At 32.2% G+C, this 16,555-nt stretch overlaps 1 protein-coding gene across 5 annotated transcripts in view; it reads left to right on the top strand.

Moving 5' to 3' along the window:
• Positions 1 to 16,555, top strand: part of LOC148602876 (serine/threonine-protein kinase Nek10-like) — a 38,561-nt gene that overhangs the window by 8,262 nt on the left and 13,744 nt on the right. For 3 of the 5 annotated variants that reach the window (XM_088554044.1, XM_088554045.1, XM_088554046.1), the window contains 12 exons: positions 8,950 to 9,010; positions 9,347 to 9,567; positions 10,274 to 10,400; positions 10,740 to 10,818; positions 11,095 to 11,162; positions 11,579 to 11,658; positions 12,248 to 12,334; positions 12,871 to 12,960; positions 13,473 to 13,604; positions 14,153 to 14,240; positions 14,880 to 14,924; positions 16,016 to 16,375. In XM_088554044.1, coding sequence (XP_088410170.1) covers positions 8,950 to 9,010; positions 9,347 to 9,567; positions 10,274 to 10,400; positions 10,740 to 10,818; positions 11,095 to 11,162; positions 11,579 to 11,658; positions 12,248 to 12,334; positions 12,871 to 12,960; positions 13,473 to 13,604; positions 14,153 to 14,240; positions 14,880 to 14,924; positions 16,016 to 16,375 — 1,438 coding nt within the window. Of the gene's footprint in view, positions 1 to 3,743; positions 3,960 to 8,949; positions 9,011 to 9,346; positions 9,568 to 10,273; positions 10,401 to 10,739; positions 10,819 to 11,094; positions 11,163 to 11,578; positions 11,659 to 12,247; positions 12,335 to 12,870; positions 12,961 to 13,472; positions 13,605 to 14,152; positions 14,241 to 14,879; positions 14,925 to 16,015; positions 16,376 to 16,555 lie in introns of those variants that run through there. The other 2 variants (XM_088554047.1, XM_088554049.1) reach the window with 2 other exon arrangements.

Here is a 16,555-nt window from a genome sequence, read left to right as displayed (position 1 = left end):
ACGGTTAAACTCGTTTATTATATAGATAGCAGTGATTTACCAATTGTTCCCTTTGTTGAAATTTTTTATTGTGTAACACTGTGTAATAAATTTGGTAATTTCATTCCTGCCTAAATGTCACAACATGTATATGAATCGGCTGTTCACAAAATTTGAATTTTATGTTGAAAATAGCAATGAATATGGGAACAAATCTTTATAATAAATAGGATAATCAGTTACATATGTAATTATCCTATTATTATACTGAATTCTGAATAGACAAAAACCTGTCTTAAATAGACACTTAAAAATAGCAATATTACATGAATTGTAGTTAGAGAGCACCCATTTAGGGGAGGTCGATTGGCAATATTTTTTTTTAATCAATTTTATTCCTAATCATTTGCCTTATTGAATTTATGTGGGCTGTTTATACTGGTGTTTTTTTCTCTTCATTTATGTGATTCTAACTGATTATTGTCTTGCTTTCCTCTTTGTATTTTACTTTTCAAATACCAGTGGCAGATCCAGAGAGGGGGTGCAGGGTGTTGGCAACCCCCCCCCCCCACTTTTTATAGGAAAATTTTCTATTTTCACATGTTAAATTAACAAAAAATGGCAAATAATGTCCTAGTACCCTCCTTTTTCTGAAGAACCATGACTGGCAGCCCTCCTTTTTAAAGTCTCTGGATCCGCCCTTGAATACTTAGTTGACCAGTTTTGGGCATTCACCCCTGACTGTACTTTATATCCCCCTATAGAAGATTGAAATGACAAGCATGAAAATGGAAGACCCATTCAATGAGATTTCAGTGCCGGATCCAGAAGGGGTGCAGAGGGTTTGCACCTGTCCCTTTTTATTCGAAAATTTGTCATTTTCATGTATGAAATTGGTTGAAAATCACAAGTAATATCCTTGCTTCCCCCCTTTTTCTGAGGAACCCTGACTGGCGCCCCTCTTTTTAAAAAATTCTGGATCCACCCCTGGATTTGCAACATTCTATTACTTTTCACTTGCATCTACTTCATGTAAGAAGAAAGTCAGTATTTAAATTTTAAGATTGACAATTATATGGCCACCTTCACTTCCCAAATATATATCTTTATCACACATAGTAAAGTGATAACCCATGATTTACTGAAATTAAAGTTATGACCTGTGTGATATTTACTTAACAGATAAATCCATTATATTTATCTACAAGGTAATTAGAGTTTAACATTCCATGATCCTTGTTATGTAATGAAGTCAATGGCTTGTTTATATATCTCACTGGGATGTGTGATTATCCACTTAAAACTGTTTTAACCATAAAATTGTCTTGGCAGTTTGGTAGAGTTCTCAGAACCTTTAAATGTACAAGTTTAGATCCCATTTGTTGTTTGCATGTGTATTAATTAATTATTATTATTGTGAAATACACATGTTGTCAATATTAAATTGGCTGTTGCAAATATGCTGACATATGTCACAAGTATTGTATGCTCTGTGTCCTTAATTTAATAATTCATGGTTGACATCTACAAATCTCTGAATAAAATTATTTCCTGATACAGTGCCAGATATATTTTATACAGAGGTAGAAATAAGAAAATTATTCAGCAGGAAAGTTTTGCCAAGACTGAACTGGCATGGAGAGAATTATCAAAGCTTACATGCTGTTATGGTATGTTGAATAGGGGAAAAAACATCCAAAATTAGGTGGCCCAGCAGGCAAGCTCTGTTTGAATTTAACTTGCCAGTGATGTAAATGACAGAAAATTTCTTGTCAGGGGCCAGCGGAAAATGCTGATTTCAACCCCTGCATGTGTATAATACATACATAATGAACTTACAAACATAGACTGTATGTTTGGGATATTACAGATCTACATTGTATAGACTTGAAATTTTTACTGTATTGGGTACCTTTCTGTAATGACTTTTGTTGATCTATGGATGAATTGATTTATAACAGAATGAGCACCTGCTGACTGCAAACCATTACAAGATTTGCTTGCCCTAGAAAGTGATTGTTCTGTCGTTTTTACCTGATTGTTCATCCATTTAAATACACAACTGTATAATGGTACCTTGATAGGAGAGAGAGTTAATAGTTTTAATTACTATTGACTTATTGCAAATTAATAATTCATTCTAATCTGTGTTTCTTCAGGTGCTTTCTCCAATAAATCTATAGGTGCTTTCTCCAATAAATATATAATAAATGTAATAAATGTATTTTTTATATTCATTGTTTCTTTATCAACTGTGATAGATATGTGCACACAGGTGTATGGCTTAACAAATTTTAGGTATTTCTCCATTCATTATATAGGTCAATTAAAGAGTCATTATTGGGAAATTTAAGTTTCTTACATTTGACCTTCTTATATATAAATCATTTTAATGTCATAATAAGGAGCTGAATTATAATTTTATTGTAGTGAGGTTAATTGTGCTGTGAAGTTGTGTCATTATAAGGAATACAGTAATTATTGCTCACTATAGATAACTGCTTTAGATAGGTAGAAGTCTGTGTCACATACATTTCAAATTTTTTTGGATCGACCTAATAATAATTGTTACATTCATTCCTTTTGATCATGCATAGTTCAATTTAGTATTCAATTGTAAAGAATAAATGGTAGAAAAATGTTAATAACATGACCGTTATTTATGGTAAAATTTGGTCAATTAGATTATAAACGAGTACATTTTATCCAATTAGAAAAATAGTTGTACACATTTTATTAGAGGAACCAATTTTGTATTTTGTTGACTTTTAAGGAGGTTAAGGATATTTATTTATTTTCACCTATTGTTAATTTTGTTAAACCAAATTAAATTGTGATTTTTATTTGTCAAATACAGAAATAAAATCACGATTTCTATTAAAAAAAATAGGATATAGTATGATTTTCAGAAAAATTAGTACAACGTTAAACCTGTGTCTTAGGTCTGATACTGATCTCATTTCCTAAGAAAACAAGAATTGTATTTCGATATTGAATGGTCAGTTAACTTCTTTCTTTAATGAGACCAATTATGTTTTGGTAATTAAAGGTACATTGAGGTCAGATTTACCTATTGACTCTGGTAAAAATCTGTAAAGTCATCAGTATTGGTTTACAGGTAACCCTGTTCAAGTCCAGTCATGAATCTAAAAGATCAATTTAAATTTATGTTGATTTCAAATTTAAAGAATTGTTTTTTATTCTCACATTAGCCTGTGGCTTTATATACAGGTAGACCAAAACAGCTGACTTTTGTATACCCTACCACTTACTGTAAACATCAGGCTCGGATGATCTATAGGTGTGAAATACTTTGCTTCAAAAACTGAAGAAGATTGTAGTTTGGAGATAATATTTTGCTTACATTTTTTACCTTAGTTTTCCTGAGTATTGTAACAGTGCTTTCTAGCTAAGCTCAGACTTTGTTCAAAATTGCAGCACAGTGCTGTACATTTCAAGTAGAACAGTGATATTAAATTACAACACAGTAGGTAGACTTTGGAACACAAGTGTTAATTCTACTGGCATATATTCATATATTCTCAAACTTTTTGTGATACACTAGGAAGTCATTTTGAACTTAACAGGGCCATAAAGATATGGTTAAATAAAAGAATTTACCTGAACAGTTTTTTTACCTGATTCTTGTTTATACCTGTTCCTGATTTTAATAGACATATAATACCATTTATCTCACGCCCCCAACTGTTTACACAATAATATGGTTATATGACGTTAACATTTCAGGGTACACTGACATCGGAATTTAAATCCATGGTCCCGTTATTGTTGGATATTTAATTGACGAGTTATTAAGAACAGTTTTGAACATGAAATATGAAAGTGTGTGATAAGTTTGATCTTGTGCAATCATTAAAACATTGTGATTTTGTATTATGGGGACAGTAGAAGAAGACTTGTTCTAGGATAAGATAGGATTTAAAGGAACTAAATATGATTATGGATAAAGCTTATAAAATGTAAGTCACATCTTTGTTGTTTGTAAACATAGAACTGTCATAAAACATGTACAGTAGAATTTAACAAATCACTGTCTACAACACCTATTGTTGAAATTATTGTTTTTCAAATTGTCAGTTAATTTTTTTAATGAGAAGTTCCAAGTCCCTTATATTGGTAAGGTCTGATTACAAAATATATGATATACCTGGTATTCCTGTTTTAAATACAAAATTAATATTGCCAATTTCAATATGCTGTACATGTATTTTTAAGGAGTAACGGTTCACGAAGATCTGCTTCCTAAAGTAATTATGTATAAGAAATAATCAAAACCAGAATTAGAAATAGTAGCCCATAAGTCAGAGACTGGCTATTTTTGGCAGGGCTGGCTAATTTTAGCAAAAATCTGTATTCATGTAGCCGCATAGTAAATATATTGAACAATTATATTCGGGGTTGGCTAAAATTTGAGTGTGTTTCCTACCCTGTCAAAACCAAAACTATTGAAAGCAAGCCAAAGGTTAAACCATGTGCAATACAAGGAATGAAGCCGTAATGTTTTGAAATATTGTTCATGGACTTGTTTAACAGTTATTCGTTGTCAATATGATTTACTTCAAAATGGTTGTGATATATATTTTAGATGGTTTAATTACTGTATGATTATTCTTAATCAAAATGTCTCTTTTTTTAAACAAAGTACTGATATTATATAATGTTTAGTGCCAAGAATACTTATAAACATGTGCATTATTATTTATTTGAAATGGGGGCAGTGGAGGGCTTGGTGTTACATGTTAGTTTACATGTACCCATACATGTGCGAGCTAATGACTCACACAACCCACCTTCTCCCCCGCCCAAAAAAGGTGGGGAACAAAAAGTTAATAATACTTCAAATTTATATTGATATTCATAAAACCATAAATAGATTTTGAATTATTCTGTAGTATCCCTCCTGAACATTGTACAAGTAATTTAACAGCTATTTTAGCCATACCAACTAAATTACCTCAGTTTTCACCCAATTTCATCCAAAAATATTTTTATTGAAAGTCTTAACAAGATAAAGTTTGAAAAAAGATCATTTTATCAATGTGATTGTATTTGATGAAAGATTAAAATCACATGTATAAAAATCCTTTACAAATAGTCTGATACAAGTATTGAGTTTTATCTTCAAAAGGTGTAACAGTCTAATACAATATTATCTAAAACTCTCTTACTTTTCTCCTGGATTTGTTGTAAATTATTGCCTTGCAATTTTATTTGAAACTAGGCAACTGTTTTTATCAATGTTGATATTTTCTCTTGCATTTTTCCTGTAAAAAAAGACCCAGAACATAATTTTGAATTTTATGTTCATGAAAAATCTAATGTATCTGCTTTGTAAACATAAATCTCACCCTCACTGATCTTTCTTTTTGGTGAAAGAAGATGTATCTCCCCCGTTTTTCAGTTTAACTGATCAAGTAAATTTTTTACTTAATCTTTGTGAAAACTGCTTTTTTCCCTGTGCCAGTATTGGTGTCACTACATGTGAATGTACCTGTATCTAGTTCTTCATCAACATAAATTTGCATAAGTTTTGTACCGTTATGTAAAGATATTGGGCATTTTTAAAGTTGAATTTTATCTGAAGTCCTGTTGAGTTAAACTATCGAGGACCATAGAAACTTTGTTTTTGGTCTGTCCTAAGACTTCATTGAGTGTTACATAGTACATTAATGTTCAAGTACTCTAGGGGTTACATAACAAAATCACAGAACTGATAAAATCTAGGCAGTAGTCAAAGGAAAGTATGTATGACAAATGGAAATATCAGGGTAAAAACTGGAAAGTTGAAAACCATCACAATGGTCCAGACTGGGTACAGGCATTTCAAAATGAAAAGTCAGGGATAAACCAAGTTTTATAGTGTGCTAAACCTCCCACTTCCAGGGGCAGATCCAGGATTTTAGATTAGGGGTAAGGGGGGTGGGGGACACACAATTAAATTTTTTTTAGGTTAAATTTTTGAAATATTCTGCTAGAGTGGGTGCAATGTAGATATCTTTTGTGGTAAAATTAGTGAGAAATTAAAGTTTCAACCTAAAACTACCCTTGACAACCCATGCTTTGCAAATTTTAGGGAGGGAGGGGGCGCACGCTGGTCACGCCCCCACCTGAATCCGCCCCTGACTTACATTATGGTTCATTATTTCTGGTATATTTTAACACAAAAGATCAGAATAAAATTGCCACCAGTCAGTAACTACATACACATTTGAACATGTAGTATTGATCAGATGATACCTTTACATGTATTTGGCACTTGAAAATAACCTTTTAAACTGTCAAACTGGTACAAAAACAACAATTAAACCCCTAAGTATTGGCTATATTTAAATTTTAATGATTAAGATATTGAGAGACATTGTGCAATAGTACTTAATTTCAAGAGATTAAGGATTAACAGAAATATGATTTTAGAATTGAACCATTCAATATACTGTAATTTTCTTTACTGAATGGGGAATATTTTATGTCTTTTGACATTATAACATTCAATATATTCCCCTGATTTCAATCACAGTTTATATTTTTGAGGGTTTCCAATGCCTTTTAATTATCCTCCTTTCCAACAAACAATATTTTTTTTGTATGTAGAATACATATTTGTCTATATGTCCATTATAATTCATGTAACTTAAAGCTGAACTCTTCCTAAATTGTGTACTTGAATTTAATCAAATTTCTTAATGAAGATGTCACTAAGAAAATGTCCATGAAGCAAGACATTCCTCGAAGGGAGATAATCCTTCTAAAGATGTCAACAAGTAAATGCCCATGACGTAAGACATTCCTCGAAGGGAGATAATCCTTCTAAAGATTATCTTCTTGTGCAAATTGTGTTGCAAATGAAATAATTCCTAAACATTCAGAACTTTTTATACAACTTTAAATGGGGTGGAGTATCATATGTAGATGTACATGTTTCCATATAATTTGAATGGATAATAAAAGTTTTACATATTGCTAGCAGGGGGTATCTTTCAGTGATCTTGCTCAGATCTAGTTTCTGCTCTTGAAACAATGCTGAATAAAATTAAAGTTCAGGTTGTGCTATGTATGTGCCAGATTGAATGCTGTTCAATTCCCCCAGCTGATCAGACTATTGACTTTAAATGGTAGAGTAAGTCAACAATATAAACTCTGTCAATCACAGTTGAACTACATTAACATAAAATAATAATTTAAAAAGAACTTATTCAAACAACAGGATAGGTAAATTGTTGAATTAGTGACTTGTATTCGTGAGGCTTTGACCGAATTTAAGTTCTTGGTTTTTCCTTATCTTTAAAACCCACTCCAAAATCTAAATATTGTATTCTGGTTCTCATAGATATGATGGAGTGTTTAATTTTGACCCTGTGAAGTTTTGCCATTTTTAAATCTTAAATTTTCTTTATCTTGGAGTATTGCACTTGAGTAAAATATATATTTACTATTTTCCTATCAAAATGATGAAAAATTTTCTCATATCGGAAAGTTACTTAGTTTAATATTGTTTTTCAAGTAATTCTCATTGAGACATTTTAATAACATTTGAAAAAGTTGTGAATAGAATATGCACTTATGCATTGTAATCTAAAATTGATTACATTTCTGTTCTAGAATTTATAATTGGTATTTATCAGATTTGGTGACCTTCTAAATATATGGTTAACAGTAACTTGAACCCATGAAATAGCTGATATATTGATAGACCTTATTGTCTTTATCAAGCAATGTTTGAAATTTAACACTCTTTGCAGAACTATTTAAATTTATTACGTCACAAAGGAATATGGATTATCTCATCATGATTTGAACTCTAGTAATTGGGTCAGTTTGGTTTAGAATTACAAAACTGCCTTGAATTACAGTTTTGCATTATTTTAAACCCAAATATAGAAAGTGGAAAAAAGTTTCAATTTAGCTATTAGTGTGTTTGTGTGTCAGGTGTAGCATCGAGGAGGTAAATAATTGTCTCCAACACTGTAATTTTATACTGTTTGGTACTGAGTCATGGGAGTAGATAACAGAACATGCCAATCATGTAATAAGGCAATGAAAAGGTTCAAATCTATATTCCAGCATGATATGTACATATCTGTAGATTGTTATAGAATAAAATTGATTGATTTTTAAGTGCCGGGGTACACTGGTACGCTGTTAATTAAATCCATGTACAGTAAGGTTGAATGTTCTTAAATAGCAGTCTTAGTGAGTATCATGCAAATTCTGTTAAATGTGATACACTGCAAAAAAAAGGCTACACATTTTTATTCAACAGTTTCTATTGTATTTTAGTGTCATTTACAGAGTTATCTCCCTTAATTTTGAATTCTACAGTAGATTCTATATAATTTTTATCTCCTTTGAACAGGAGTGTATGGAAAGGCATATGTTAATTTCTGTTTAGTACAACATTTTAAACAAAAAATCAAAAAATAAGAATATGTACCAGGTAGGCTTTCCAACCATTATCACATTTTGTATGATTCTTACCTTGAGTGCTACTTAAATGGCCCTGAAAAACCTTCATATGTAACCATGAGGTTAGTATAATGTTTACATAGGCACTTACCTTTCCTTACAACACTTGTCTTTTTTTAAAGTTTTTTGTATGACTGAGATGTCTTCTTGTACTTCTTTGTATGTTTTGTTATGGGTTCAATTCAGCCTGGTCAGAGGTTTGGGACCCACAATTTCTTATGCTGGCTTATTGAAATCCATTTACCTAGGTTTTGGATCTACCATTCTTTACATTAACTCATTTTGAGGACCTTTTAACAGGCCCCTTCACTTTTCAAAGTAAATTTGAAACCCTGCATGGATAGATACATTGTATAAATGAATATGTAATTACATTCAAGATCCCCATAGAAATATTGGTGTTTGACATTATGTAATTTGAGTACATGTATTGTCAACTTTAGATTGATACTGACAAATCATTAATCATTTCTATTTTCTTTTCAGAGAAGGAAAGAACCTCAACAACCTATTACATCTGATCAACACACCTGCCAGTAAACAACAGGTAAGATTGAATGGAAAGAACTAACAACCAAAAAATACAATGGCAAAAGAAAAAAAATTGGTGAAATGTATAGCATACGTTAATCTTAAACAGTAAATGCCTTCAGAGGTTACCATATGGTCTAACACACATTAAAGCAAGCTCTGATTAGTTCCTCATTCATACAAAATTTTCACCGCCAACTCAGCGAGTGAGTATGTGGTTTATTGGAATCACCTTGTCCATGTGTTGTAAGCAATTTTGGTTGCTGTCTGATGTCAACTTGCTGTATGAATTAAATGAAATTATTTTGGTGTCTGAACATTCTTATAAGTTTTTTTTTAATTTTCCTTCAAGCTTCCGTCCATAGAGTTATCTTCTAGTCCTCTGAACAAACGGTCACCATGGCCTCTACCTCAACCAAAATCTGGAGCCCACCAACAACAGTCCACAGAATCTGTAGCACTGGAAAAGTTCAGGTCTCACTACCAAGCTGAAAGACATTTCAGTCAACATACACATTGTGCCAAGTTTAATGAAATATTTACAGCCCTCATCAAATATAGGCTGGTCTGCGAGTAAGTATATAATCCTGATAGAAAATATAAGGGGGTATGCGAATAAGTAATTTAATCCTGATAGAACATACAGGCTGGTCTGTGAGTGAGTATATTTTCCTGATAGAATATATAAGCTGGTCTGTGAGTAAGTATATAATCCTGAGAGAAAGTACAGTCTGGTGTGCGAGAAAGTATATAATCCTGGTATAAAATATTAGCTGGTCTGCAAGTAAGTGTTAAGTCCTAACTGAGCCCAAACTTGTTATTGTCTATTTTGTGGTTTGGCTACTCATCCTCCATTTGTACTCTTTTCAATAACTAGGTATTTTCCAGCATGTAAATTAGTTTGTCTAGAAGTGGATTTGGAAGCTTTATTAACAAGGCATTACAAGAGAGAAACCTATCAGTTGTGAGATCAAAAGACTAAAGGTCAAAGTGACCACTACTGAAAAGAACACATAATTTGAAAAAAAAAATTTTCCTCCACATTATTTTGATTTGCATTGATTGAATTAAATGAAACTTTCACAGTGTGAACTTCAAGTTATTTCTTTTCTTACATCACAGTTTGATTGTTCAAAAGTTGTCGTTAGAAGTTGTTATTGTAAGTGTGCAGTGAGCAGATACTGAGTATTTTGGGTGAGTAAGAACAACCAATACAAATAAAATACAATGAAATCTCCAATAAAATGAGTAATATATGTATAACATCTTTTACTTTCAGAGAATGGATTCTGCAGGCACCACCCAAAAACATTTTCCTCTTACTGTCTTGTCTACGGATTCTGATGAGGGACCAGACATTCCAGAAACAATTTTATGAACTCAGTGGTCTAAAGTCTCTTTCAGATGTAAGTTATGTCAAATCGTGTATGCTAGTCCAATAATATAAATAAGTGGAACAAACAAATAGCAGTATTGCTACAGTTGCAGATGAAAATTAGAATTTATTAGAATTGTTAATCAAAAAAGACTAGGGGTGTAGACATTGTGTAAAATTCAGAAAATTTCAACAATGATTAAAAGAGAGATTTACTGAAGAAGACAGCAATGAGTTAATTAAAAAAAATTGACAAATTTTAATTTTCTACCTGTCTTATCATTGATAAAATGAATAAATACATTTCAGTGTTTGGTCATTTACTTTAGCTTTTGGCAGTTCATGACTGTTTTTTCGTATATGGTTTCAGCATTTCCAGAAGGCAACCAACAGCTACTTGAGATATGGGGAGAGTCCTTTTATTGTGGATATTCTTAAAGAAATGTCTAGTAAGTAATTGCAATTTATATAAAACTAAGATTTTAGTAAGTAACTAGTTTCAAAATATATTAGAAATGCATTTGATTATTATAGCTATGAACCTTGTGTTTTTTTTTTTCTGGCAGACTGGTCATTGTATTTTGTTTTTTTGCAAGGGACAAAATTGTTAACAAAAGTACCCTTTAGATTATGTTAGTCGTGGTAGCATTTCCAAACCAAGATCTGAGTTTAAAAAATAATGAAACTGGCTGAATTTACTTAACTTGATTAATTGTATTTTATAGATATTATCCAGAAGATTTCAGCCATTGCAGAACAAAGAGACTGGCTAGTGGAATATAATGCACATAATGTAAGTTTGTAGCAAAGGAACTTTTATGTTATGTTATATTAGTTGTCAAACAAGTTAAAATCTGTACATGTACAGGTTATAGGTTATCGCTAAAACCAGAAATACTTTTCATTTTTTAATTAGTGGCACCAACATTAAAAAAAATATGGCTAATTGGTGCCTAATAGTTATGTCATTAAAACATAATCTGAGTCACCTCACCTTAGCCACTCCTGTCATGGAAGATTGATGTGACTGTTCATGACCTTTAACCTTTCTATTTTCAATCGTTAGTCCTGGTCCTTCATGCCAATGACCTTTGACCTTTCTATTTTCAGTTATTAGTCCTGTTACATGCCAGTGACCTTTGACCTTTCCATTTTCAGTCTTTAGTCGTCCTGTTACATGCCAGTGACCTTTGACCTTTCTATTTTCAGTCTTTAGTCCTCCTGTTACATGCCAGTGACGTTATTGTTCTACACTGTTCCTTGTATGCCTTGATTGGATTGGCTCAAAGGTAAACATTATTCTCCATTCCTTTCTCAAAAATGGGGGTGTTTAAATTTCAGCATTATTTTGTTTGTTCCTCCAATTAAAATTGTTTCCACCAATTTAGTTATCTTCAGGAAATTTTTTTGTTAAGTTTAATCAGATGCACGTTTGAATGACACAAAATAAATCTAAAAGAATTCAGGGCACTAGATTAAGGGTCCTGATTTCATAAAGGATCTCAAATTGACATTTTCTTCAATATTCAATCCACCAAATCACTAAATTGGGGTTGTAAAAAAAACTCAATGATTTGAGGAAAATCTCAACTTGCAATTTTTATATGAAATCCCAGGTCAGGTCACTAATACTTAGAAGGGTATTTGACCTTGAGTAGGCATAAGCTTTTAAAAACAAATTTTGTAAGACATAACAGAGAAAAGCAGAAACCAGCAAACCAAATCAAGAAACATTATTACTGTCTACTGCCAAATTTTAAATTGAATAAATCTTGTCACATGAACAATGACTTCCAAATATAGTCATGTCCAATCTGCTTCTTAAAAAGTTGGTGTAGTTTTCAGATTGATAACTAATTTAATTTTTTCCCATTTCAGTCCCAAGCCAAGGCAGGAGATAGGAAAACTGAACTGTATCGAGATATTATTAATTATTCTACAAGAATATGACAACCTGTCTAAAAAGTAAGTTATATACATGTAGAGTTAAATGTGTCTAATCCTGAATAATCTGAGGATCTGTCTAAACTGGACACTTTTTAAAGTCCTTTATATCAGTTAAAATTTATTTTGAAACTTGGTTAATTGAACGTCTGTGTAAACCAAACCAAAAGGTTGGGTTTTGGCTGGTTTCACTGTGTTTTGTAAGAGTTATCAAGGGAACCAAGGTTATTGCGGTAATCAAAAGAATGTAATCCAGGGACAAAGACCAGACAAGAAAAACAGACTTACACAACAAAGAACATAAAGTAACTAAAATCATACATACAAGGTAACAAAAGCAAATGAGCAACTCTGAGTCCACTAAAAACTGGGAGCATGGACTAGGTGCACCGGTAGGGTAAGCGTAAATGATGGCAATTTCTTTTATAGAAAAGCACTTCATAGACATTTTAGAAAGTAATCATCAATCATTGATTGTTTTGACTTTTAATGAAAACTATGTAGAACACCAATTTTTTTTCTGTGAATATTTATTTTATGGTTATTTGTACTTTTAGATTAGCAGCTAAGCTGTTACAGTTTTTGTGTCAGGATGTGTTGTCAAGGGAACTTGTTATGATGCATGATGGGATACCTATTCTATTGAGGTTGGTACGAAGGAAATAAATCATTCTTATATATTCACATATTGAGTTTCACCTTTTACGGAACAAAACTATGGAGAAAATTTTACTTTATTTATTTCAAATTATCATTATTGATATGTTCAAGTTGCTTGTTTGTTTATCATTCTGACTGTCACTATTTTTAACATTGTTGTAGACTTCATAGTGATAATCTGAGCCCATGCACATTTTTTGCCTGGTTGCTTTTTCATGCAAATTGCCTTATGGAATGATGAATGTTGGTTGGATTGGCGGTGGACAGTCACTGGGAAAATATTTTCAGAGCATTATTCTCATCAACTATATATCACAGCCACTAGATATTTTATATCGAACTTAAGAATGGGTTCCCATATCGTGGGATGTGATTTCAGGTCTGTCACGTTTTTACTTCTTGTTAACCAAAATTACGACAACCCTGCCATTTCTGTTTTTGACTCATTTTATCATGTAATCAAGTCATGATTGTAATGAAGTTTTGTTTTTTTTTACAGTCAGCTCCATAGTGACAATGTTAACCTATTGTGGCATGTAGTTTGGTGTTTAGCTCAGCTGTGTGAGGACCCTGTGGCCAGTAAAGAGATCAGACAGATGGGTGGAATTCCATTGTTATTGTCTTTACTTCAGTAAGTTTTGTTCTGCATGGAAGATTTTGTATGTTTAGGATCTCTCTAGACAAGTGTTCATATTATATTGAACATTTACGATAAGAGAGTTAGAAGTGTTATAGTTTCAGGTAATCGTGGGTTTAATCACATATTTATACTAGAATATAACAAGAATAGGTATGGTGTATAGGTCAAAAAGACAACAACCCCACAGGGATGAATATGTCATCCCATGGCCACCCATTGGTCTTCAATAAATGACAAGGAAATCCTCTGACCACAGGGCAGGCTGCAGCTGGCTCCAAAACATCATTTTACACAGGTCCAGTGAAATAGTTGCCCCTATATAGTGTTAAATTCTCTCATAAGAAACAGTTTTAATGCTGTAGCCAAAGAAAAACTTTTTTGCTGCAATTTTTAATTTGTAACATCATTCAATGCCCAGAGATAGTTGTTTTTATAATCTGAAGTTAATCAGTAAACTCATTACTTCATTATTTCCAGGAGAATGTGTCGATTTTAAATTTGTAATTTAAATTAAAGAAGTATTTGTTATTTTTTTTCAGTGATAGAACATTTGTGACTGAGAGAATGGAAAACAGTGAAGGACCTGCCAGTGCTGGTCCACATGGTAGGACCCCAGCTGTTGATGATGTAAGTCAGGGTCAAAATATAGGTCATTATGAAGGGGTTGTAGTGGGAAATGGTTGTTGTTCTTTTGTGCTTGTGCTCAGCATTTGGTATACCCACTGCTGTTTATGATACTTCAAACTGTCAGAATTATAAATGTAAATGAAAGCTGATGTGTGACGGATTACTTTTTCAAATGTCAAAATAAGAATTTATTTTTTCTAGTTATGTTAAATCTAATCTTATCGTAAGTCTGACATATCAATACTATAGTGAAACTTGTCCAAACCAAACCCTGCATTATTCAATATCTTGTCTAAATGATACACTTTTTACAGGAAGGATTTTCTTTCTCTTCTTGGTGGATTTCTGATTTTTTTTTGTAATCTCGGTTTTACCCGAATGATTCTTTATTGTACCATTATTTATTTTCAATTTTGCCAATTTACATTTTCCCGTTGTTTCTCCTAAAATTATCTCTTTTTATTTAAGTCCCTTTGCATCAATTTTGATGCATGTGAACCTTGGTAACCAACACTTGTTTAAACTAAACAGATTGTAAGCAAAAGGGATTTATGTATTATACAAGTTGCACTGTATTTATTAAGTGAAAGAAAATATTTTCTTTTTTTAAATTGAAAATCTTTATTTCCTGATTCATAGGCTGTTTGGGAATCAATATTAACAAAATCAAGAAGTTCATCTAAGGTATAAATGTGTGTGCTATCATTTTGCATCATTCACGAAATCATACAAGGTGACACATTCATTTCCCTCCAAATAACTTTGTCCACGAAAGTCATCATTCCAGTCACACCATACAAACTCAACACAAGTGTTTATTTAAGTATTAGTAGAAGATAACTTACACTGATGTTGTGACATTCACATGTGTTAATTTTAACTATGCAAAAAGATAGTCACGCCCACAGCAAGATATTCACTAGAGATAACTGTCATAATGTTAAGAGATAAGTCACACTCACAGTGAGATATTCACTTGAGTTTACTGTAATAATGTGAAGATAAACTCACACTTGCAGTGAGATATTCACTAGAATGAACTGTAATTACATGTATGTAGAGGAGATACACTCACAGCAAGAAATTCAGTAGAGTTGATGTATAGAAGATAAGTCACACTCACATTGAGATACTCACTAGAGTTTACTGTCATAATGTAAAGAGATAAGTCACACTCACAGTGAGATACTCACTAGAGGTAACTGAAAAAATTAAGGTTAAAAAAAGACACTGATAGTTGGATCTTACCTGTCATCAATGAAGTACCTACTAACCACTCTGATTCACATCTCTGTTTTACAATCATTCGTGCCTTGTGCTTCCTTTGTAGTGTTTTACTTTGGTTTTGGTTGAGAAATCTTTGTTATCTAATACTTGGATATGTGTTTCATGGTACAGGTGTGTTGATATGTAGGCAGCTTACATGGAATTACAGAAGCAGATTGAATTTTGTTCATATGATCATAAAACTTGAAAGCATGTTGCATCATATTAACTTAAAAATAAGGCCGCAGATATTTGGTATCCACTTTCCATGATAAAATAGTGAAAATCAAACTAAAGTAACAGATTCTATTTTGGTACAACTCTATGATTTTGTATACTTTCATCCTCATATATTATTTTTTGGGTATGAAAACCAATGATGAGATAAAAAAAACATCAAATAAATACCGTTTTCAGTATAGAAAGAGAACAAATCCATATTGAGTTACCTTGTCCTATTAAGTCTTTATTATGATCATCAATTGACTTCTTTTTTCTGATTTTTGTAGAGTGAAGAGTTGATGGAGATCCAGTATTCCCTAAAATCAGCATCATGTGCAGCGCTAATGGAACTGGTTTTAAATGATGCTAACGGCCAACATATAGTACAAGCTAATGGGATATATTCCCTCGGACTACTGATCCTCCCACCGTGTAAGGAATGTGTCGGTAAAGAAAGGAAGTGGGCTAAGAACCTTCAGAGAAATGCATTCCGTGCCCTTCGTTTCACATTCAGTATGGAAAGGAATCGGAGGTTATTTAAGAGACTTTTCCCGCCTGATTTATTTGATATATTTATAAGTGTTGGACATTATGTGAAGGAATTATCAGCATATAAAGTTCTTGTGGAAAAGATTAACAGCTATTCTGTAAGTGTTTCATATGTATTGAAAATTGTAATTTTATCATATAGTGGGTGTAAAATTTGGGAACTTTGAAGCAAACGGTAAATGAAAAAAATATTGGCCTTTCTAATTTTGGTAGATAAGTGATGCATTAAGTACTTCAGCCTAGAGTAAATATTTTGCGGAATTCATTTTGGCTTGTTT

The sequence above is a fragment of the Perna viridis genome, chromosome 11 (assembly GCF_037379345.1).
Source record: "Perna viridis isolate PV_CMFRI_1.1 ecotype Kerala chromosome 11, ASM3737934v1, whole genome shotgun sequence".
NCBI classification, from domain to species: domain Eukaryota; kingdom Metazoa; phylum Mollusca; class Bivalvia; order Mytilida; family Mytilidae; genus Perna; species Perna viridis.
Note: the sequence above shows the minus strand (reverse complement) of the source record. Positions and strands in the feature narration are given on the sequence as shown.